The 23,741-nt window shown below is 43.6% G+C and overlaps 1 protein-coding gene across 1 annotated transcript in view; it reads right to left on the bottom strand.

The window, feature by feature from the left end:
• Positions 1 to 23,741, bottom strand: part of VSIG10 (V-set and immunoglobulin domain containing 10) — a 37,569-nt gene that overhangs the window by 2,151 nt on the left and 11,677 nt on the right. The window contains exons 3-7 of the mRNA XM_052655175.1: positions 13,067 to 13,369; positions 10,891 to 11,151; positions 3,933 to 4,226; positions 1,038 to 1,148; positions 708 to 723 (exon numbers count right to left, since the gene is read on the bottom strand). Of these exons, the coding sequence (XP_052511135.1) occupies positions 708 to 723; positions 1,038 to 1,148; positions 3,933 to 4,226; positions 10,891 to 11,151; positions 13,067 to 13,369 (985 nt within the window). The remainder of the gene's footprint in view (positions 1 to 707; positions 724 to 1,037; positions 1,149 to 3,932; positions 4,227 to 10,890; positions 11,152 to 13,066; positions 13,370 to 23,741) is intronic.

The raw sequence follows: 23,741 nt of genomic DNA, 5'->3' as shown, positions 1-23,741 counted from the left end.
CACTCCCATGAAAGATGGTGCCAGAACAATGAAATCTCATTATTTGTCCCAGAACAGTAATACCCCAAATTATAAGCAGATAAGAGAAGCGAAGCGAAGAGTTCCTCGCTCCCGCGCAGGCTCTCCCAGGAAGTCAAGTTCCACTTAGTTGTTTCTCCCCTACTAAGGTTCCCTCCTTTTGGGAGGGGCTTCTGGGCATACGCAGACTAGTTTTCCAAAGCACGCTGTAAGATGATGACTTATTCTTCCTTTTAGCTCTTTTCAGAAAATTAGATAAATACATGAATGACTGAGCTCAACACATACATGCTATCTTTATGCCTCAACGACAAACCAGCAACGTACCTCGCCCTGAGGTCTGGCATTGAAAAAGGAGCACAGACTTTACAATCAATCAGAACTGGGTCTGACTGCAGGTATGGCTATCACTTCCTAGATGAGCTTGCAGAAACTGCTTCACAAGCTTGCAGAAACTGCTTCAGTGAGCCTCCCTCACCTTATCTGGAAAATGGCGATGCCAGGAGCACCCTGAGGAGTGTATGATGTGGTCTCTAATAATGCCTGATGAAGCCCTAGCCCTGGGTCTGGCCCCTAATGGGTCCCCAGTGGTAGTGGTTACTACTGCTCTTATGAAACGTTATAAACAAAACATCAGTGGAAACAGATTATGGAAATTGGTTTCTGATTTGAGTCTAGGGGATACTCACCTGAAAGTGCTTCCTACTGAAAGGAGAAAGGAAAAAACATTAATATCCAATAAGATCTACTTTGGCCTCACAGAAGTTTCTAAGCCAGCTAACAGTTACAAAAGGACGGGCAATGAGAAAAGTGACCCAATACGAGAGATGACAGGGTGCTCAGGAATGGTACTTGGGTGCTTCATTATTGCAAGTCTGGACCCAGTTTGCAAGCCTACAGAATGGAGCTTCAGGTGGGAGCATAACAGGGACCATCTTCCCCCACCCACACCCTCTCAGGAAGCCTGCAAGAGAAACAAAGGGGCCCAGGAAGTCCTTATCATTCCGGGAAGCTCTTACCTTTCCAGCAGAACACAGGGCTGTAATACAACAGGAGCCCGGCGATAATGGCCAGTCCCAGCAGAAGCAGGCTCACGACGGTGGCCACTATTCCCCCGATGTTTAGAGGTTCTGCAAAGACACACCACAGCCTTCACTTATCCAGGTGACACACACTCAGCTAGGAGCGCAACACCTCGCCTCCCCTGCCTGGATCCTGCTCTTATCTTGGTTTTGTGACCTTGGGTGAGGCATATGACCTCTTTGTGGATTGTATTAGTCACTCAGTCATGTCCAACTCTTTGCAACCCCATGGACTGTAGCCCACCAGGCTTCCAGGCAAGAATCCTGGAGTGGATTGCCACTGCCTTCTCCAGAGGAACTTCCCAACCCAGGGATCGAACCCTGGTCTCCTGCTTCACAGGCAGATTCATTACCGTTTGAGCCACAGGGAAGCCTCATGACCCCTCTGTAGAGCAAGACAAATATCTCATTTTCCTACTTCATACAGTTTGTGGGAATCAAAGGAAGCATGTGATGCGAAAGAACATTGGAAAGTTAAAATCTGTGTCTTCATACATCAAGACTGTTAAGGCTACAGTAATTAGGAATGCGAATTACTAGTGCTGCAATGACGTGATCAACAGAACAGAATAGGAAGGGACTTCTCTGATGGTCTTAGTGGTTAGACACTGGGCTTCTACTCTACAGGGCATACGTTCGATAAGAACAGGTCTGTGAACAAAAGGAAACTTAATATAGGACAGACTAGTGAGTAAAAAAGGAACTCTTCAGGAAGTCATGCTAGACCAAGTAGTTATCCAAACTGGGGGTGGAGGAAACTTGATGTCTACTTCCTCCATTCACCAAAGTCAACTGTAGATGGACTACAGAGTTAACTGTGAAAAGGAAGCAATAAAACATTAAGAAGACAATATAGAAGAATGCCTTCATGACCATAGGATAGATAAGGATTTCTTAAGACACAGAAATGCTGCTGATACAAGAAAATATTCATAAAATCAACCACATTAAACAACCTCTGCAAATCAAAGGATACCATAAAGAAAGCAAGAAGGACTAACGGAAAGATATTTGTAACATGTAAAACAAGGAACTAGTGTGTGGAATTTCTTAAGAACTCCTATATATCTATAAGAAAGGAAAACATCAAAAGAGACAATTATGGGGAGTTCCTTGGTAGCCCAGTGGTTAGGATTCCAGACCTTTGTTCAGTCCCTGGTTGGGGAAGATCTAGAAAGCCACATGATGTGACCCAAAAAAAATTTCTTTTAATTTTTAAATAAACTAAAACTTTTTTAAAAAGCACAATTATATATTTCATAGAAGAAACCTAAATAGCAAATAAACATATGAAATAATGCTCAGCCTTCTTAGTAATCAAAGAAATTCAAATTAGAACCACACTGAGATTTCATTTTGCACTTACTTGAACAAAAATCACAAAATCTGTGGTTGGGACAACTGCCATTGCAAATGGAAATTGGTATAACCACTTTGGAAAATAATTTGGTATTATTTATTATAATTTATTAAAGATAAAAATGTACATAACCTATAACCCTTCATTTCTACTTCTTGGTACAGATATGCTAGAGACATATTTGCCTGGGGACCTGGGTATATGTGCACAGGGGGCTGGGTAAAAGATTTTCACAGCAAGACTGTTCATCACAACAACAAAAAATCAGAACAATACAAATGTCCATCAGCAAGAAAATCAACAATTTAGTTGTGGAATAGTGCTACGGTGGAAAATTAAGCAGCCATGAAGAGGCATGAAATATAATTACACATGTCAGCATGAATAGATCCTGGAAAACAAAAGGTGGGGTAAAAACAGCAAGTCACAAAAAGACTACATTTGTATAATAACAAAATTTTTTCAGAACTCTAAAACAAAACCTAAACAATGTATTTTCAAGAAATATGTACATATGCAGCAAAATTTTTCTTAAATAAAACATGAAACTCAGGAGTTACCTTTTTCAGAAGGCCCAGGATGAGACTGAAAACAGGCCTACAGGTAGGGTTGCCAGATAGAATACAGTATGCCCACTTAAGTTTGGATTTCAGATAAACAATGAATAATTTTTTTAGAATAAGTATGTCCCAGGATTTCCCTGGTGGGACAGTGGCTAAGCCTCCATGCTCCCGATACAGGGGGCCTGGGTTCAATCCCTGGTCAGGAAACTGTATCTCACATGCTACAACTAAGACCCAGTGCAGCCAAATAAAAAATAAAAATTTTAAAAATTAAAAAAAATAAGTTATGTCCGATGCAATATTTGGGACATAACACTAAAAAAAAAATTCTTTGTTTTTCTAAAGTGCAAATTTAAGTGAGCAGCATTTTTTTTAGCTTTGCTGCTATTGTTTTCTAAATCTGCCACACTACTTACAGGTAACTTCAGCAGTGTTGGTTACTGTTCTATATCTTAAGTGGGATGGTAGTTTCTTGGGTGTTCATTTTGCTGTTATGTTTCACAGCTTACATTATATATATATATCATTATATCTTTTATTTTAGACATGTATTTTAATATATATTTATATGTTTTCTATATATATATATATATTTTTTTTTTCTTTAGGATGTAACTGATATTAAATAACTTTTGTATCTTGCCTGGTGGCTCAGGTGGTAAAGAATCTACCTGCAATGCAGAAGACCCGGGTTCAACCCCTGGGTTGGGAAAAAATAAATTTTTTATCTTGATACAATAGTTAGAGATTTAGGACTGGACAGTAATTTTCCCATCCCTCTTGTCAAGCCGCAGGTAAGCAGATATGCCTCCTCCCTGATGGCAGTGACACATGTAGAGGGAAGCAACAAGCTGTCCCCATGCTGGTCCTCTGAAGCTCTACTCCTCCAGGGTCACTTCCATCACTCACCTTTCACGCTCAGCCAGATGTCCACCTCCCTCACCCCTACAGCATTCTCAGCCCGGCAGACGTAGTAGCCCTCGTCCAGGTCCTGGGAGCAGTTGCGGATAGTGAGGGTGGAGCTCTGGCCACTCTGGGTGATGAGGTGGTGGCCGCTGGGCTGGATGACCACCTTGGGCTGGGTGAGGTTCCTCAGCCACATGATCTTGGCAGGGGGGTAGGCTCCAGACACCTGGCAGGTAAGCGTCACATTGCCCCCCACGAAGCAAGTCTTCATGGGCTCAGAGAGAAGGGAGGGGCTCCCTGGCCAGAAGAAAGTAAAGAAAGATAAACATTTAAGGAGATTCAAGCAGTGACCTGAGAATTTCAAGAATGTTACTTTTTTTGGAACAAAGCAACTCCAGGAATATCTGTACCACACCTGGTCTCGTATAATAATAAAAGATAATATTTGTTGAGGATTTACTATGGGCTAGGCACCCTATATATTAACCCAGCTAGTTCTCAACAATAATCTTGTTATTCCCATTTTGCAGACGGGGAAACTGAGGAACAAAGAAAGTCAAGTAACTTAAAGTCACACAACTAAGGAAGTGAGCAACTAGAATTTAGGGGTACCAGCTGTCTTGGGTTGCCCAAGATTGAGGGGATTCCCAACACCTGGGGGCTTTCAATGCTTGTGAAATCCTAGGCAAACCAGGATGAACTGGTCTGTGTAAGAATGGAACCCAAGAAGTCAGGCTTTTGTGGTCTACATCTCCTTACTTCCTATGTTCTAGGCTTCTGTGTGTAAAAACCACACTGATCAGATAAAATACGGGCACACACCCTGACAAGGGTGTTCCAGGGGACAGAAGGGCACCTGAACTAGTTTCCTGTTGTTGCTGTAACAAATTGCACAAACTTAACAGCTTAAAACAATACAAATTAATCCTTTTATAGTTTTATAGTTCTGGAGGCCAGGCATCTGAACTAATCTCACAGAACTAAAGTCAAGGTGTTGGCAAAGCTGGTTCCTTCCGGAGGCTCAAGGAGAGAATCCATTTCCTTTTTTCTCAGCTTCTAGAAAGAAGCTACCTGCATTGTTCGGCTCATGGCCCCTTCCTTGAATTACTCCTTCTGCTTGCATCTGTCATAACAAATCACTACCGCACTGACCCTCCTGCCTCCCTCTTATGAGGACCCTTGGGATCACACTGGGCCCAACCAGAGAATCCTGGACAATCTCCCCTTCTCAATATCCTTGATCATGGATGCAAAGTCCCTTTACCATGTAAGGAAACAAATTCACAGGCTCTGGGGATTAGGATGTGGATATCCTTGGGAGGCCATTCTTCTACCATAGGTCTGTCCTAGAAAACTCAGACTGTGCATCCCTGTGGCCTTGGGGTCTGATTTAAGGGGGAGACGGGGAGCCATCTCCCCGTCTACTATGATCTACTATGAGGATCAGTCTGTATCCTTCACATGGGAAGCCTTTCCCCCTAATGCATATCCTCTTGGGAAGGGTAGTGAATTCATCTTGGGAAGATTTATTAAATCCATATTTTCAGCAGCTGAGGGGATACAGAGCAGCATGCTGGGTTCCTGCCCAGGAGAGTGAAACTACACGCTTCCCCTTGGCAGTTGTTCCAAGAGAGAAATCTAGGGTTTCACTGCTGGCATCCAGAGAAGAAGGAAGGGGGAAGTGGGAGGGGGCTGGGGGTGGAACAACCTCTCTCTAGTTCGGGTCAACAGAGGAGAATCGCCCAAACCTGGTTTTGCTGAGAAAAATCACCTGCGAACACCCCTTCTTGAATCAACTATCAGATTCCCCCCATGTTGCTGCTAAATTACTCCTTCCCTGCTTGTGGTTAACCAGAATTTCCTTTGGGGTCACAAAGCCAGCAGCAGTGACAAGCCTCATCAGTACGTTTGTATTTCAGGGTCCCAAACCAAAGTTTGAGAAATGGCCCCTTCTTTTACTAAAGGCAAAACAAACAGTCCCCCAGTGCACCTCCCCTGCAACCCAAATGTATGTACTTTAGCCAAACGCAGCATTCACCCCTCAAAAAGCTATGTCACCAGCCAGCTCGGGTGGCACTCATAAATTCAGAGTTTTGCTTAAGACGATGCTGCGTGCAAGGGTGGGGCAAGGTGGGGTTGGTGCTGCAGAGCCTCACAGATCTGCAGGAGATGGATAGCATGCTAGGGTCCTCACACACGGGGCTGCATAACACTGCAGCTTGTCATGAGTTGAGTTGGTTTCTTCAGTTTTAGGGGGCCTACATGCCATATAATATGGTAAAGGACAGGGAAGCCTAGAGTGCTGCAGTCAATGGGGTCTCAAAGAGTCTGACATGACTGAGTGACTGAACTGAACAGAACATGCCATATAAAGAAGGATCTGGGGAGTTCTCTGGTAGTTTAGCGCTTAGGAGTCAGTGCTTTCACTGCTGTGGCCCAGGTTCAGTCCCTAGTTGGAGAACCAAGATACTGCAAGCCATGCAGCACAGCCACAAAAAAAAAAAAAAAGAAAAGGAAGAGAAAAATAAAGAGAGATCTGGGCAGCAGGAATCCCTGAAAGCATTGCTCTTCATCAGCTTGGGGGCTATGCTGCCCTGCATCCCTGGGTGGATGTTAGTATTGCCCTTCAGTGATGCACTAGTCCTTCTGTGTGGAATAATCCAGAGCCCCTCAACCCCGAAGGCATTGCTACTCAAGGTGTGGTCCTCAAACCAGCAGGATCAGCACTTCCTGGGAGCCAATTAGAAATGCAGTCTTGGATCCACCCAGACCCAGAGAGTCAGAATCTGCATTTTAACCAGCCCCTCAGGTGACCAGCATGCACATCCAGGGTCGAGTGCCCATGAGGGAGGTGGGTTGAACTGGATGGCATCAGAGTTGAGAAGGGTCCTGGCTTTATACCTATTTCCCGTGCTCCTGGAATTGGGAAAACTTCCGGTCAGCTCCCTTTTCCAGACACATTTCTTAGCCCTGAGCACATATTTAGATTCAGATTACAGGTCAAGTCTCAGGGCCACAGGAATAATGACTTAGGCAAGATCTGCAAATAAAATGAGAGGGTGAAGGCAAAATAACAAAACTTGCCAGCTGCCTCTGCCAATTTCAACCTCTCTCAGCATCAGTCCATCATTTATTCACTTCCTGGGACAGTCCACAACACACTTTGGGCATCTCCCCGTTATGTACCACCCTGAGTGTGTCTACTGCTTTCTAGCTGCATGAGTCTGAGCAAGTGTTTCACCTTCCGTAAAATGGAGCGTCCTCCCAAAATTTGTGTTCATCTACAAGCCCAGAATGTGGTCTTACTCAGAAATGGAGTCTTTGCAGAGGTAACTAGTTAAGGATCTCAAGATGAAATCATCCCAGATTGAGGGTAACCCAAAATCCAAGGACTGGTATCTTATAAGAAGAGGAGAGGGACTTCCCTGGTGCTCCAGTTGTTAAAGACTCCATGCTTTCACTGCAGGGGGTGCAGGTTAGATCCCTGGTAAGGCAACTAAGACCACACGTGCTACGTAGCAAAAAAGAAAAATGAAGAGAGGAAGGCACAGGGAGACATACCCACAGAGAGGAAGGCCACATGAAGACAGACGCGGGCACCAGAGTGATGGAGCCGCAGGAACACATAGAGCCATCAGGAAGTGGAAGAGGCCATGAAGGATTCTGCCACAAAGGCTTTGATGGGAGCATGGCCCTGCCAACACCTTGATTTCAAACTTCTGGCTTCCAAAACTGAGAGAGGATAAACATCTGTTGTTTTAAGCCACCACCAAGTTTGTGGTACCGCAACTCCGGGAAACTGATTCTGGGGGATAATACTGCAAGGGCTCAGCTCACCAGCTGATTGAGGACTGAACAAGATGCTGTGTGCAAAACACTCGGCACCTGCACAGGGTCTGCACTCAATAAAACATTACTGTCTCTATTGCAGTTGACCCTAGAACAACACGGGGGTTGGGGGGGGGGGTGCCACTCTGTGTGGAATCTAAAATCTATGTCCTGCTATCTCTGCCTCAAACACAAAGAAAATGACTCACCCAAGGACAGGAAGCTGAAACAGTTTTGGATAGCATCAGGACTCAAACCCTAGTTCTTTTGATTCCACATCTTATGCTTTCTAATCAGACACAAATTTTCCCCACACTGAGTTGAAGATCTATAAAATGAAGATATAGGTACTATATTTATTGGGGAAAAAATCCACATGTAAGTGGAACCTCGCAGTTCAAACCCGCCTGTGCTGTTCAAGATCGGCTGTATTACGATATTACCATTTTCTGGTTTAAGTTTGCCAGACTTCTCTCTCCAAGTTTAAGCATTTTAAAGGGAAGGACTCTGTATTCTTCCACAGCACCTGGCACCATACATGCATCGTGTCTGCCTTCAGTCTTGTCTGACTCTTTGCAACACTATGTAGCCTGTCAGGCTCCTTTGTCCATAGGATTCTCCATGCAATAATACTGGAGTGGGTTGCCATGCCCTCTTCCAGGGGATCTTCCTGAACCAAGGATCGAACCTGCATCTCTTATGTCTCCTGCACTGGCAGGCTGGTTCTTTATCACTAGCCACCTGGGAAGCCCACTTGGCACCATGCTGAGTACCTAAATCCCACACGAAGAAAAGATTTGCCAGATCAAGTCTGGAAAGAGGCCACCTGGATAAAAGCAAGGGCCCTGGCGTCAGACCAGCCTGGCTAAGTGCTGCTCCATCACTTAAGAGGTGGCTGATCCTGGGTAAGTTAGTCTACACATGTTATCATTTACAAGTTACGAATCATCCTAATTTGCAGACTACTATGAGGCTTACAGATAATAAGTTAACAAGTAAGAGACAAAGACCTTTTGAGCACAGAAACCTAAAACAGGACTGACAGAGGCAACCCTTTCAAAATCAGAAATTGCTCATCACTAGCAGAAATGTCACAAATATGGTTTAGGAACAAGATATGCCAGAATAATATCTATAATGTGCATGACAGTTCTATGAAATTAAGTGACTCTTGTGACATAATAAGAAACGATGAAGAAGCCAATAAAAAGAATGGACAAGATATGAACAGATAACTCACAGATAATATATAGGAAGCCAATAAGTGAATAAAAATTATCAGCCCCACCAGTGATCAAAGAAACCCAGATTAAAACAATTAGCCATGTCCCAACCAGCAAACAGGATAAGTTTTAAAAAATTAATAAGACTCAACGTTGGTGGAGATACTGGGAAATATCCTCGCATGGTCTTTCTAGAGAGTGACTGCCAGTAGGTACAGGGTTTCTTTTGGGGTGATGGAAATGTTCTGGATTAGAATGGTGATGGTAGTACAACACTGTGAATGTACTAAAAAAAAAAACCCACTGAATTATACACTTGAAAATAGTGAATTTTAGGGAATTCCCCAGTGGTCCAGTAGTTAGGACTCCATCCTTTCACTGCTGAGGGTGCAGGTTCATCCTGATTGGGGAACTAAGATCCCACAAGCTGCATGGTGCAGACCTCCCCCCACCCAAAAAAACTAGTGAAATTTACATTATGTGAATTATATCTCATTTCTTAAAAATTCCCCCAAACAGTTCAGTCAGATTTGGTCCATGGGGCACAGATTGCCAACCCCTGTCCTTGGGCAGAAAGTGAGTCCTGGTCCCTTATGTTGCCCAAGGCCAGGTGCAGTGCCTGACACAGAGGGGACACCCGGGGACAGTGTGCTCAATTAGTGAAGGGTCAACCATTCAAATGCCGCTCACCTAGGAGAACAAGCACTTGCTGGTACACCAGGGCTCACTTCTCAGCATGTCCACTGTCCACACTGCACCTCTGAGGATTATTATCATAAACTGTGAGGACAACCTCACCAGGGCCAACACAGTCCAACATACTTTGGCCCTGGCTGACTCACTGTATTTGTCTCCTGAGGCCGCTGTAACAAAGGACCACAAACTGGGCGGCTTAAAACAACAGAAATTTTTTCTCACAGTTCAGAAAGTCTGAAGTCCTAAATCAAGGTGTCAGCTCCTTGCCCTGTATGAATTTCTGGCCTACAGAAATCATGAGATAATGATTGTTGTTTGAAGCCATTAAGTTTAGGGATAATTTGTTCCATGAACAAATTGAACCTTTGTCATTTGTCAACAGATAAATGAACCTTGTCTGTTTTGTTCACGACTCCATCTCCAGGACTTAGAAACTTGTGCCTGGCATGTAGTATGTGCTCAATTAGTATTTTCAAGAGAAAACCAGCTTGGACTAGAACCAAAAAGTTTCATTATGCATATTTAAAGTTTGAAAGGAAGGAAGCAAAGCATAAGGAAGGGCATAGGGAAGGAATGGACTGAGAGTTTGGAGTTAGCAGATGCAAACCAGTATATATAGAATGGATAAACAACAAGGTCCTACTGTATGGCACAGGGAACTATATTCAAGATCCTGTGATAGGGACTTCCCTGGTGGTCCAGTGGCTAAGACTCCACATTCCCAATGCAGGGGACCTAGGGTCGATCTCTGGTCAAGAACTAGATCCCACATGCCCACACTGAAGATTAACGATTCTGTGTGCCACAGCTAAGACCTGGCACAGTCAAATAAATATTCTGTGATAAACTACATTGGAAAAGAATATTAAAAAGAATATGTATATATGTATATGTATATATGTATGTGTGTGTATAACTGAATCACTCTGCTACCCGGCAAAAATAACACAATATTATAAGTCAACTATACTTCAATTTTTAAAAAATTAATTTTAATCAATAAATTAATTTAAAATAATGATTGATTTTGTTAATAAATAATAATTAACAATACTTTGATTTTTTAAAAAAAGAAAATGGGAGGAAGATATGAAAGGAATTCAGTTCACTCCAACACCCTGGGATCTCTTTCCCAGAACTTCTTTCAAAGGGTTGTCCCAGAAGACAGGAAGGTGAGTGGACCCCAACCCCAGGACAAGGCAAGGCAGACTCACTGATCTGTACCACACAGCTGGCTCCCAACTCCGGCCCCACTATGTGGCTCCCGACACACTTGAACTTCTTGCCATCTGACAGCTGGGACTGGCTCAGCATTTCCACCCCCAGCTTTGATGTTCCCACGACCACACCTCCTGGCTCTTCTGTCCACAAGAAGTCTGGGTCTGGGTATCCCCCAGCCCAGCGACAGCTGAGCTGCAGTGAGAACAATCCTGGCGACACCTCTGCCCAGCACTGGGGGGCTGATGGAGGGGGAGCTGCAAAATACCAGAGAACATGGCCTTAATCACAAGCTAAAATGAGCCACTGGGCTGACTCTAAGGATTATAGAACCAGGGTATCAAAGAAACAGCAACTCCAGTTAGTGTACCTTGAAGTAAATCCTAGCACAAATCAGTGCCTGGCAAAAGTCGGGTTTCCCTTGCTGGGTGTTAAGTCTCTGAAGAGATTTGCATTTCTCACTAGCCACATGTGGCTATTTGATTTAAATTAATTACAAATTTAGCTCCTCCATCATACTACCCACATTTCCTAGTAATCACACATAGGAGGTGGCCACTGAAGTAGACCACACACAAGAGAACATCTCCATCATCACAGAAAGTTCTACTGGACACTGCTGATCCCTGGAGGGCATAACAGGAAGAGAGAGACTTATTCATCCCCAATCCTCAACACACACTTTTTTTTGCTATGTGCAAATACAATTTAAAAATATATATCTATAAAAATTTAACAAATTACAAACTTGTAATGTAACCCATGTAGTCATAATTATACATAAAATAGTTATGTATTATGTATATATCATATATTTATATAATATATATTTTATATAAAAGTATTTTCTATAATATGCAAATATTTTAACTACTTTATAGATTTTATATAATATACATAAGTAGAAATCTGGATCTCATATGGGTAGATATGTGGCATCTACAAGAAAAATTATTGGAAATACATCAACACGGTGGTGAGAGTACAAGTGATTATTTTTTTCTTTCTACTCATCTGTGTTTCCTGCAACAAGGAAATGACTTTATATAACTTTATACACAATAAATGTCATTTATGATAGCGAGCATTGAGACTTACAAAGGCTCTGAATAATGTATAAAGTAAGTGTGTTATTACGCTGTCTACTAATTTGTTGTTCTCATGCTCCCTTTCATTAGCATGGATTATGAGTGCACCCTGCATTTCTACAGTGGTTTTCCTCCACTGAATGTGTGCATGAGTATATTTGGTTGTTTCTTCACCTGCAAAATAAAGCTTCATGAACTACGTGTTCTTAACAGCGCTAGAGGGCCTGAGTTCATGGACAACATGAGTAAGGACAGATGAATGGATAAACAAATTGTAGTAGATCCATAAAATAGATACTCTTCAGCCATAGGTGAAAACAAGTACTGACACAAGCTGCAGCAGGGATGAACCGTGAAAACATGATGCTAAGTGAAAGAAGTCAGTCCCAGGGATTTCCCTGGTAGCCCAGTGTTTAAGACTCTGTGCTCCCAGTGCAGGGGGTGAAGGTTCCATCCTTGTTTGGGGAATTAATGATCCCATATGCCATGCATTGCAGCCCCCCCCTAAAAATAATAACCTCCATTAAAAAAAAAAACCAACAAGAAGCCAGTCCCCAAAGGTCACATAGTGTATGATTCCATTTATATGAAACGTCCCAAATAGGCAAGTTCATAGATATAGAATGTAGGTTAGTGGTTGCCAAGGTCTGGGGAAAGAGGGTATGGGAGTGACTGTTTAATGGGTACAGGGTTTCCAATTTGGGGTGGTGAAAATGTTTTGGAAATAAACATGATGGTTGCACAACACTCTGAATAGACTCAATGCCACTGAATTGTACATCTTAAAATGGTTAATGTTACATTATATAGTTTCACCTAAAAAAAAAAAACTTTAAACCTGGCATAAATTCCCTTCTGTGGCTCACAGGGACTCTCCTGTACCCCTAGTTAGCAGCGAGCTTTCAGAAAAGGCAACATTCTCTCTGACATGCAGTTCGGGTGTGTCCGTGTGTGTCGAGGGAACCACAGAAGCAGGTTAGGACCCGTGTATCAGGGAATTCTTTGCACACAAAGGGAGGCACAAACACACAGGTCACAAAGGGTCAAGGTGGAGGAGAGGAGGAGGGGAGCATTTCTTACGCACAGTAGACCAGGAGCTCGGTGGTCACCTTTCGATGTCTCCCGCTGAGCACGTTTTTGGCCAAACAGGTGTAGTTCCCTTGCAAGTTCTGTGACATCAGTAACAGCGTGAAGCAGCTGGCTGTCAGGTTGTTCCCGAAGAGTTCAGTGGTGGAATCTGGGGCCTGGAACCACCACTCAACCATGGGCGGAGGCTGGGATCTGCTGCTGCAGCTGAAGTCCACCTGGGAGCCCTTGGCTGCATAGAGGGTGCCGTTGGGGAGCCTGCCAGTGCTGGAGATGTTGACCTCAACCTGAGAGGGGCCGTCTGCAGACAACAGGGCAGTGGGGAAGGCAGAAGAGTTAACTGGAGCCCTTCACCAGCATTAAGGGACATAGAAATGATCAAGCAGCAGCCAGTGAAGATGACAATACTACTTACTATGTGACAAAGGCTGTGCTGAGTGCCCTTAGGCGTGCTCTCATTTGTTGCTATTGTTAAGTCGTTAAGTCATGTCCAGCTCTTTGCAACTCCACGGACTGTAGCCCGCCAGGCTCCTCTGGCCATGGGATTTCCCAGGCAAGAATACTGAAGCAGGTTGCCATTTCCTTCTCCAGGGGATCTTTCTGAAGCAGGGACTGAACGTGCGTCTCCCTTATTGCAGGTGGATTATTTATCAGTGAGCCACCTGGGAAGCCCATGATATCACTTATTATATGACAAATGCTGTGCCAAGTGCATGCTCTCATTTACTCCTGAGCAATGACATGAGCTTTACTGAAGGGATCAATCCTTATACAATAGGGAAAATGCAAACTGATCCTTTTCAAAAACACTGATGAGTGGAAAGGGTATCTGTGCATTAAAGAGTTAACATAGCAGGACTTCCCTGGCAGTCCAGTGGTTAGGACTCTGCTCTTACTGCCTGGTCAGGGAACCTCAAAACAAACAAAAGGAGAGTTAAGGTAACAGACCTGGGTATGCTTTCCTTAGAAAAGCCTGTCTGTAGGGTTGGCCTTGGCTGGCGACTAAGACCTTGGATTTCAGGGGGGTTCCCACCATTCCCAGAACTGGTAAGAGTGGGGTTCACTGGGTTTATGCTAAGCACCTGCTTTCCTTCTGAGAGTCTGGAGTTTTGGTATGTGCTGGGCAGAGGATGCCTACATGACCAGCCTCAGTAAAAACCTAGGGCACTGTGTCCCTGATGAGTGTCCCTGGGAGACAATATTTCAGACGTGTGGTCACAACTTGTTGCTGGAGGAATTAAGCATGACCCATGTGACTGCATAGGAAAGGACTCTTGGAAGTGTGCTCCTGGCTGTTCTGCGAATTCTCCTAGAGAATCAGTGAGCCTGGGAGTGGTCTTGGGGACCCCCACACAATGTCACACTGAAAGAGAAGGAACACTGGTTCCAGCCCCAATCTTGAACTCCACTTATTAGCTGTGTGACTTTTGGCAAAGTATTAAACCTCTCTTAAGCCTCTGTTTTCTCATCTGTAAAATGGGGGGATGCTAGAACCCATCCTATGTGGTTGTCATGACAACTAAATGAATTACCATTATACAGTATTCAAAACAGTGCCAGAAATGTCCTCTCACCACTTTTACCCAATGCACCTAAAATGCCACATCCTCTTTGATGAAGAGATCCATCACCTATTTATGCTAAAGTCCTGTAGAGTGTTACCACTGCCAGAGACTTCCTCTTAAGCAGAGTTCAGAAAGGGCAATGCTTGGCCAAATGAATAAATCTATGACTGTAGAATTTTGAACAAAAATATTCCAGAAAGGACTTCCCTGTTGGTCCAGTGACTAAGAATCTGCCTTCTAATGCAGGCGACACATGTTCGATCCCTGGTCCAGGAAGATTCCACATGTTGTAAAGCAAGTAAGCCCATGTGCCACAACTACTGAGCCCTCAAGCTGCACCTGCTGAAGCCTGCATGCCTAGGGCCTGTGCTCCACAACAAGAGAAGCCACCACAATGAGAGGCTCAAGCACAGTGAAGAGTAATCCCCGCTCACCGCAACTAGAGAAAGCCTGAGCGCAGCAATGAAGACCCAGCACAGCCAAAAAAATTAATTATTTTTTTAATGCCAGGCGGATACATTATTAGAGGGAGGAAACAGCCTTCCCAGAGCCCCTTAAAGTACAGAAGCTACTTCACCTATTTGGGGGCCACTGTGTAACTATAGAATTGTTTCTGAGAAAACTGTTCTTGACAATATCCATTTCCAGTTGGAGCTGGCTTCTAATAGTTGCAATGATTTGCTGGAATCATGTCACTTCCCACAGAGGAAAAGTTATACTGTGGTTTGGGAGGTGCTCAAATCTCCCACTGAATGTTGGCAACTAGCTGGGTAAGTATGTGGACTGGCAGGTCCTAGGGAGTGCCCACAGTTGGTGTGCACCTGGTGCAGCACAGGGTATCTCTGTGGTATTAGTAGCCACATCTGGACCAGCAGAAGTATTGTGGTAGACTGGGCAGCCTCGGTCTACCAAACTGTGGTCTGGAGGGTCACAAAAGCCTGTCATGAACAGTGCAGACCCCCAGAAACTGACTGGGAAGGGCTTTTGACCCACACAATCCTCAGAAGAAAAAAAAATAGTGTTGGATACAAGGAATGGATGAGAATGAAGCAGATGAAAGGGTTAAAAAAATTAAATGAGGGAAACGGAAGGGTTTTCTGAATTGAGTGTTCAAAAGTTACAGTTCATCTATAAACCCTTGGGTTGGGTCTGCTTTTTTTTTTTTAATTTTTTTTAATAGTTCTAGAATGTAGGACTCCTCATTCCCAACCTAGGGCTTAGGAGTCAATTTATCCTCAGTTTTATTTGCTTATTTATTTTTTGGCCACACCACTTGGTTTGTGGGATCTTAGTTCCTTGACCAGAGATCAAACCTGTGCCCTCTGCATTGGAAGCATGGAGCCTTAATCACTGGGCCTCAAGGGAAGCCCTGAGTCTGCTTTCTTAATTAAAGCTGATGCCACCCATATAAGATGAACTTAATAAATGTGTGTGTTCTAACTGCTCCACCAAAAAAAGCTGATGCCATCTTCTTAAACCCTTGGGGTTCTTCCCCTACTCTGACTGTGAAGAAGGCAGCACCCATTTCCATCCCTCCTACCTTTCTCTCCACCCTGCTGCTATTCCTAAACAGAAACCACCAGCCAGTTCTGCTTGCAGGATGATGGTGGCAATCACTCCAAGAGACAGATGGGGAGGAAACAAAAATAAAACAGCAAACAAACAAATAAAATACAGAGTGGTTACAAAGGTTTAGCATCTTACAGAGGCCGTGGTCATGTCAAGTTCTGACTTGTGGATGAACACCTTAGCCTAATTGTTATGGGCGTGGACTCTGGACCCAGACACACCTTGGTGTAAATCTTACAGCCACTTCTAGACAGACAACCTCGAACAAGTGTCCTTCCCTTCTCTTAGTCTCCTGTCCTTCCTGTGAAATGAAGAGAAAAGGAGTAGCTTCTGCCACCAGGTTACCAAAGGCTCCAATGAGATGAAAGAAGAATTCTTACCCTGGTATTTTGACATGTGGTTAACATTCTATGGGCTTTTCCTGTGGCTCAGCTGGTAAAGAATCTGTCTGCAATGCAGGAGACATGGGTTCGATCCCTGGGTTGGGAAGATCCCCTGGAGAAGGGAAAGGCTACTCACTCCAGCATTCTGGCCTGGAGAATTCCATGGACTGTATAGTCCATGGGGTTGCAAAGAGTTGGACACGACTGAGCGACTTTCACTTCACTAATATTCTATACATGTTAGCTAACATTGTTATCAATAGTACACCTGTAGACTGATTCTAGAACAGGCATCAGCAAATGATAGTCCACTGTCTCTTTTTGTACACCCCACAAACTAAGACAGTATTTACAGATGAACTTTCAAAATCGATTTGAGAGAAAACACTAACTTTGAACCTCAACTAAGTGAAATGTTATCTCCCCGACAAAGAATTCCATTCTTCTAATTAATAGGCCTGTACTACCAAAGAGTACTCAATTCTCTGGCAGTCCATTGGTTAGAACTATGCTTTTGCTGCTGAGGGTGTGGGTTCAACCCCTGATTGGGGAACTAAGATCCTACAAACCATGTGGAGCAGCCAAATTAAAAAAAGAGAGAGATGAAATATAGAGGCAAATATTACAACCCCATTGACTCCCTATCTCCTGACTGGCCACTGTTCCTGTTCAAAAGGCCAAAACCCAGAGGCTGTTATAAGCATATGTCTCTGCTTCAGATGAGCTTGGCAAGACTTGAGTTAATCAATCTTGGGCAAGGGCCATTCCATCTTCTGATGAGGCCAGCAATCATTCTTCGGTACACCCAGCACCCCCTTTCTCTAGGACCTTATGTTGTGACAGGGCACAGTGTCACTGCCACCATCACAGAACGTGTACAAATCAGATGGGCCCAATTAGTCAGAGGACATGGGGCTTTCTCAAGACTCCCTTTCCTGCAAGTCTGGCATGGCAGTCACATCCCTGGCTAGACAGAAGCACTCCTATCCTCCAACCCCCAACTGAATCATCCAAAGGGGCTCCTGAAGGTTGATAAAAACCAGCTTCCTCATTGCTCATGTGCCCACCAGCTCCAATGCTCCCTCAACACTTGCCTGGCCTGGGAAAAACAGACACAGCGAGAGGCTGGCATAGTGTACCACTCAACTCCCCAGTGGCTGAGAAATGATCTCTTGAAAGAAGCACAAAGTCTACTGCAATGTGTTAAGGTCCATGCTACCCATTCTAAAGGCAGAAAGTGGAGAGGAACTAAAGAGCCTCCTGAAGAGGGTGAAAGAGGAGAGTGAAAAAGTTTGCTTGAAACTCAGCGTTTAAAAAACTAAGATAGTGGCACCTGGTCCCATCACTTCATGAAAAATAGAAGGGGAAAAAGTGGAAGCAGTGACAGATTTTATTTTCTTGAGCTCCAAAATCACTACAGATGATTTTAAAGCCATGAAATTAAAATATGCTTGCTCCGTGGAAGAAAAGCCATGACGAACCCGGTTGTTTGTTGTTGTCGTTTAGTCGCTAAGTCATGTCCAACTCCTTTTCGACCCCATGGACGGTAGTCCAACAGACTCCTCTGGCCATGGGATTTCCCAAGCAAGAATACTGAAGTGGGTTGCCATTTTCTTCACAAGGGGATCTTCCCAATCCAGGGATCAAACCCGCATCTCCTGCATTGGCAGGTAGACTCTTTACCCCCTGGGAAACCACCTGGGAAGCCCATGACAAATCTAGACAGTGTATTAAAAACCAGAGACATCATTTTGCCAACAAAGGTACCTATAATCAAAGCTGTGGTTGTTCCAGTAGCCATGTATGGATGTAAGGGTTGGACCATAAAGAAGGCTGAGTGCTATACTTTTGAATTGTGGTGCTGGAGAAAACTTTTGAAAGTCCCTTGGACTGCAAGGAGATCAAACCAATCACTCCTAAAGGAAATCAATCCTGAATACTCATCGGAAGGACTGATGTTGAAGCTGAAAATCCAATACTTCGGCCACCTGATGTGAAGAGCTGACTCACTGGAAAAGACTGGGATGCTGAGAAAGATTGAAGGCAAAAGGAGAGGGACATGGCAGAAGATGAGATGGTTTGATAGCATCACCGACTTAATGGACAGGAATTTGAGCCAACTCTGGGAGATAATGAAAGACAGACGAGCCTGGCATGCTACAGTCCATGGGGTTGCAAAGAGTCGGATACAACTTAGTGACCGAACAACAAGAGCTAGCCCCCCAGACTTTCTGCAGGTAAACACATGGCAGTTCTAACATCATGCCCACCCAGTCTGGAGGCAAAAGGGGATGGGTAAGGCAACGGAAAAAAACAGCCATGGAAATTCTGAACTGCTCTGGACTAAGGGATTTCTGTACCCTCAGAAGCAGCAGCCCCAATCCTGATGGCTAGATTCTTCAACCACATCATTAAATTAATAAGGAACAGTGCAGAGCCCTTGCTCCTGAAACAAATAACAAAATCACATCACAGCACCCATTCCAGGCAGGTTGAATCACCCCTAGCCTATAGAAAACCTTCCTCCCTAGAAGATAGAGGCACCAGATGCCCACTGATAGATAAACAGAGATCCAGGTGGTAAGGAGGGTGAAAGTTACCAGCCCTCATACAGCCAGCTTCGTGTTTCTGCAGCATTTCTGTCCATTCACACATTCAAGGTAATTTTCAGTTCTTTGTATGTTTTGGATATTGATCCCTTATCATTTGCAACTGTCTTCTCCCATTCAGTATTTGGCCTTTCCGTTTTGTTGATAGTTTCTTTCATTGTGCAAAACTTTTCAGCCTTATGTAGTCTCATTTGTTGATTTTTGCTTTTGTTCCCCCTGCCTGAGAAGACATATCCAAAAATAAAAAGAAGACAGCATTCCAAGCACTGGGACAGTCACAACTGTGTGTCTGACAAGATCAGAGTTGTAACAGAATGGACAGTGAGGTACAGAGTGATAGAAGGATCTTGGATTTGATTGATGTTGCAAGGCCACTGAATGAGCTTCCTGAACCTGAATAGGACAGGAGCAGCACCACAGAATCTGTTAAATAACAAGAAATGTAGTGGACCGACATGGCCTTACAGTACCTCCATGACAGTGTTCCTCCCATAAGAAACCGATGCCTGGCTCCTTGTTCATCATCAGATTCTTTTAAAATACACAGATAAAAAACATGTTTTTTTCAGTCTCCTAACTTGAATCTTTTAGTGATAGAGCAGCACTCAAAAATGTACAACTAATTTTGCAGTAGCAAAATGGTATATATACCATGTACATACCATGTATGTACATATATATATACAGATATATATATATATATATACATAATACAATGGAATACTGCTAAGTTGCTTCAGTCGTGTCCAACTCTGTGCGACCCCATAGACGGCAGCCCACCAGGCTCCGCCGTCCCTGGGATTCTCCAAGCAAGAACACTGGAGTGGGTTGCCATTTCCTTCTCCAATGCATGAAAGTGAAAAGTGAAAGTGAAGTTACTGAGTTGTGTCCAACTCTCAGCGACCCCATGGACTGCAGCCTACCAGGCTCCTCCATCCATGGGATTTTCCAGACAAGAGTACTGGAGTGGGATGCCATTGCCTAATGGAATACTATCCAGCCATAAAAAAGAATGAAATCTTGCATTTGTGACAATATGAATAAACCTAGAGAGTACTATGTCAAGTGAAATAAGTCAGATTGAGAAAGACAAATACTGCATGATTTAGATATGTGGAATCTAAAAAACAGAACAAATGAACAAATATAAAAATCAGAAACAGAGCCACAGATACAGAGAACAGGTGGTTGCCAGAGGGGAGGGAAGTGAGGAGAGGAAAGATATAAATGAAGGAGATTCAGACTTTCAGTTACAAAACAAATGAGTCGTGGGTATGAAATATACAGTGTGGGGAATTCAGTCAATAATTATATAATACCTCTGTCTAGTGCCAGATCATAACTAGAGTTATTGCAGTAATCATTTTGAAAAGTATGGACATATCAAACCACTGTGCTGTGTAACAAGAACTAACATAGTGTTGTAGGTCAATTATATTGGGTTGGCCAAAAAGTCTGTTCGGATTTATCTGTAAGTTTGGCCAACCCAATAGTTCAAAAACAAACAAATTCATAGAAAAAGAGATCAGATCTCTGGTTACCACAGGTAGGCTGATGGGAGGAAGGGAAACTGGACAAAGGTACAAACTTCCAGTTATAAGATAAATTAGTATTAGGGCTGTAATGTGTAAGACGATAAATATAATTAACACTGCTGTGTGTTATATATGAAAGTTAAGAGAGTAAATCTTAAGACTTCTCATCATAGGGAAGATTTTTTTTCTATTTAATTTTGTATCTATATGAGATGAAAGATGTTCACTAAACTTATTGTGGTCATCATTTCATGATGTGTATAAGTAAAATCATTGTGCTGGATAGCACAATGTCAATTATACCTCAATAAAGCTGGAAGAAAAAAATTTTTTAAATAACAAAACAAAACCAAAGTCACTTACAGATAACAATTTGTCACATCTCAGAATTCTCCCCCTAGTTTCCAAGGCCATCTTAGAATGTTCCCAAACTCTTCTCCTTAAGAGACTAAGTTATCAACCACATCAATAGTAAGATGGGAAAAGCAAAATTCAGGCCCACAGAGTCCCTGACACTCAGCAAATCTTGTTGGAAAAGCTCAGGTGTACTGATTGTTGGGAATTTAAGACGCATTTTTCCCCCACAGGAATCCTGTCACCTGCTTAACCAGCTGAAAGAGATAACATGAACCAAGTGCATATACACTGGTGCCAATTCTATGCTGAAGGCTGCACATGTTTATCTCATGAATGTGTGCAGGGAATCTCTGCCTAGCTTGTACCATTACTCCTGAATTCACAAATGATAACTAAGGGTGGAGGATTTAAAGTGACTTCCCCAAGGTCATAAAGACAACAGCCAGCAGGTCCTGCATTTGAACCTGGGTAACTAGGCTTCAGAGAGTATGCTCTCAGCCATTCAGCAACACCACCACAGAAGTAATGGTGGGGTCAAGCCTAATCCATTTTCTGAAACTCCCATGCAGAAATAAGGGCTGAGTTCCAATCTGAGATGCCAAGGCCTCGCCTTCAGCCACTGTCTGAGGAGCAGGAAAGGGCTCCCTGGTGCCTGGAGGGGTATGGTGTAGCTTGGGGTCTCTCTGAAATGGGAACACAGCCTGACATTCCAGAGGGTTCGTTTTGGTATATGTGAAACCAGAGGATATCTGTGTTGTGGAATGAACGCTTGTTTCCCCCCACATTCATATGCTGAAGCCTGTGTCCAGTGTGATGGCATTTGGAGGTAGGGCCTTTGGGAGGGGTTAGGTCCTGAGAGCAGAGCTCTCATGAAAGGGATGGGTGTCCTCATAGGAGGCCCCCAGAGCTTGCTTCTTCCCTCCTTGTTCTCTACCAAGGAGAGAAGATACTCATTTACCAATCAGAGAGCAGGCCCTCACTAGACACTGCATCTGCCAGCACCTTGATCTTGGACTTTCCAACCTCCAGAACTGTGAGGAAGAAACATTTGTTCTTTAAACTACTCAGTCTATGCTATTGTTATACCAGCCCAAACTGACTAAGACAGCCTATGTCCTGTTTTCATGAACAAGCCCTACACCAGTCAGGGACACCATATGTTTTCAAATCAAGTTTCCATAACACAAATCACACCACAGTAACTCAGAGAGCTCAAAGCACCATTTGAGTTTAGTGACTTTAAAAGAATATTTTCATCACAAGAAGACCTTGCATTTATCTCCCTCTGGGCAATAATGAAACTAATCCATCCTCCAATAAACTTAGCCAATGATTAATAAGTTAGTGTCAGATAAAATCATCATATATCAGAGAGAGTGATGATAAAATAAAAACCCAAAGTTGTAATGCCACCTTACTCCTCTGAGGTCAAAAGCAAAGACATTTAGGGACTTCTTTGGTGGTCCAGTGGTTTAGACGCCACACTTATACTGCAGGGGGTGTGTGTTTAAGCCCTGGTCAAGGAACTAATAAGATCTTGCATGCCTCATGGTGCAGCCAAAAATTAAAAAAATAAAAAAGACATTTACTGACAGACTGATATGAAGGAATTATTATTATTTTTAGTCACATCATGCAGCATGCAGAATCTTCGTTCCTCAACCAGGGATCGAACGTGTGCCCTGTGCAGTGAGAGCACAGTATTAACCACTGGACCGCCAGGGTAGTCCCAAAGGAATTGATACTGTTTGGCAGCTGGAGTGAGGGAGGTCTGTTGGCACCCGCCAGGAACCAATAAAAACTGGGCCAAATTGGATGACATTTTTTGATACACCCACATTCATTCCGGGTCATTCAGCAATTTATCCAGACCCAGAAACATTGCGTTTGCAAATTCCATAAGCCTTGAGAGTTTGTGGGAACCTTAGAAACCATCCAAAAATCTAGACATGTCCTTGAAGCCTCTCTTTCCTTCATCCTCCATTTCCAACCCAGCAGCAAATCTTGGCAGTCTCCCTCCGAAATATTCTCTGAACTGTACATTTTCACCCTGACTCTGACCACTAACATCTTGTACCTCTGACTGGCTTCCTTGTTTTTTATGTTACCAGTTTTCTTTGTGATGAGACACGTCCATTCTCTATGTGTAATTTAAATGATACAAGACCCCTGCTAGCTTACAGTCGCAGGGGTGCTGCCTACACCTAGAATAAGAGTCCCAATTGTCTTTACCAGTTGTATTAGTATCCTTGGGCTGCCTTAACAAAGTACCTCAAATTAGACAGATTAAAAGAACAGAAATTGGGACCTCCTTGGTGGTCCAGTGGCTATTCTCCATGCTGCCTACGCAGGGTACTGGCTTTGATCCCTCGTTAGGGAACTAGACCCCACATACCACAACTAAAGAGTTTGTATGCCGCAACTAAGACTCAGTGAAGCCAAATACATAAATAAATATTATTTTAAAAAAAGAATAGAATTGACTCTCCCACCATCCTGAAGTATGAAATCAGATGTCAGGAGGGCCATATTCCTCTCAAGGCTCTAGGAGAGAACCCTTCCTTGCCTCTGTCCTCGTGGCTGCTGCTTGGGGCCATCTGTCTTTGGCATTCCTTTGCTTGCAGCTGCACTACTCCAATCTCTGCCTGCCACTGT

The sequence above is a fragment of the Budorcas taxicolor genome, chromosome 17 (assembly GCF_023091745.1).
Source record: "Budorcas taxicolor isolate Tak-1 chromosome 17, Takin1.1, whole genome shotgun sequence".
Classification (NCBI taxonomy): domain Eukaryota; kingdom Metazoa; phylum Chordata; class Mammalia; order Artiodactyla; family Bovidae; genus Budorcas; species Budorcas taxicolor.
This window is presented reverse-complemented; position numbering and strand designations above follow the sequence as displayed.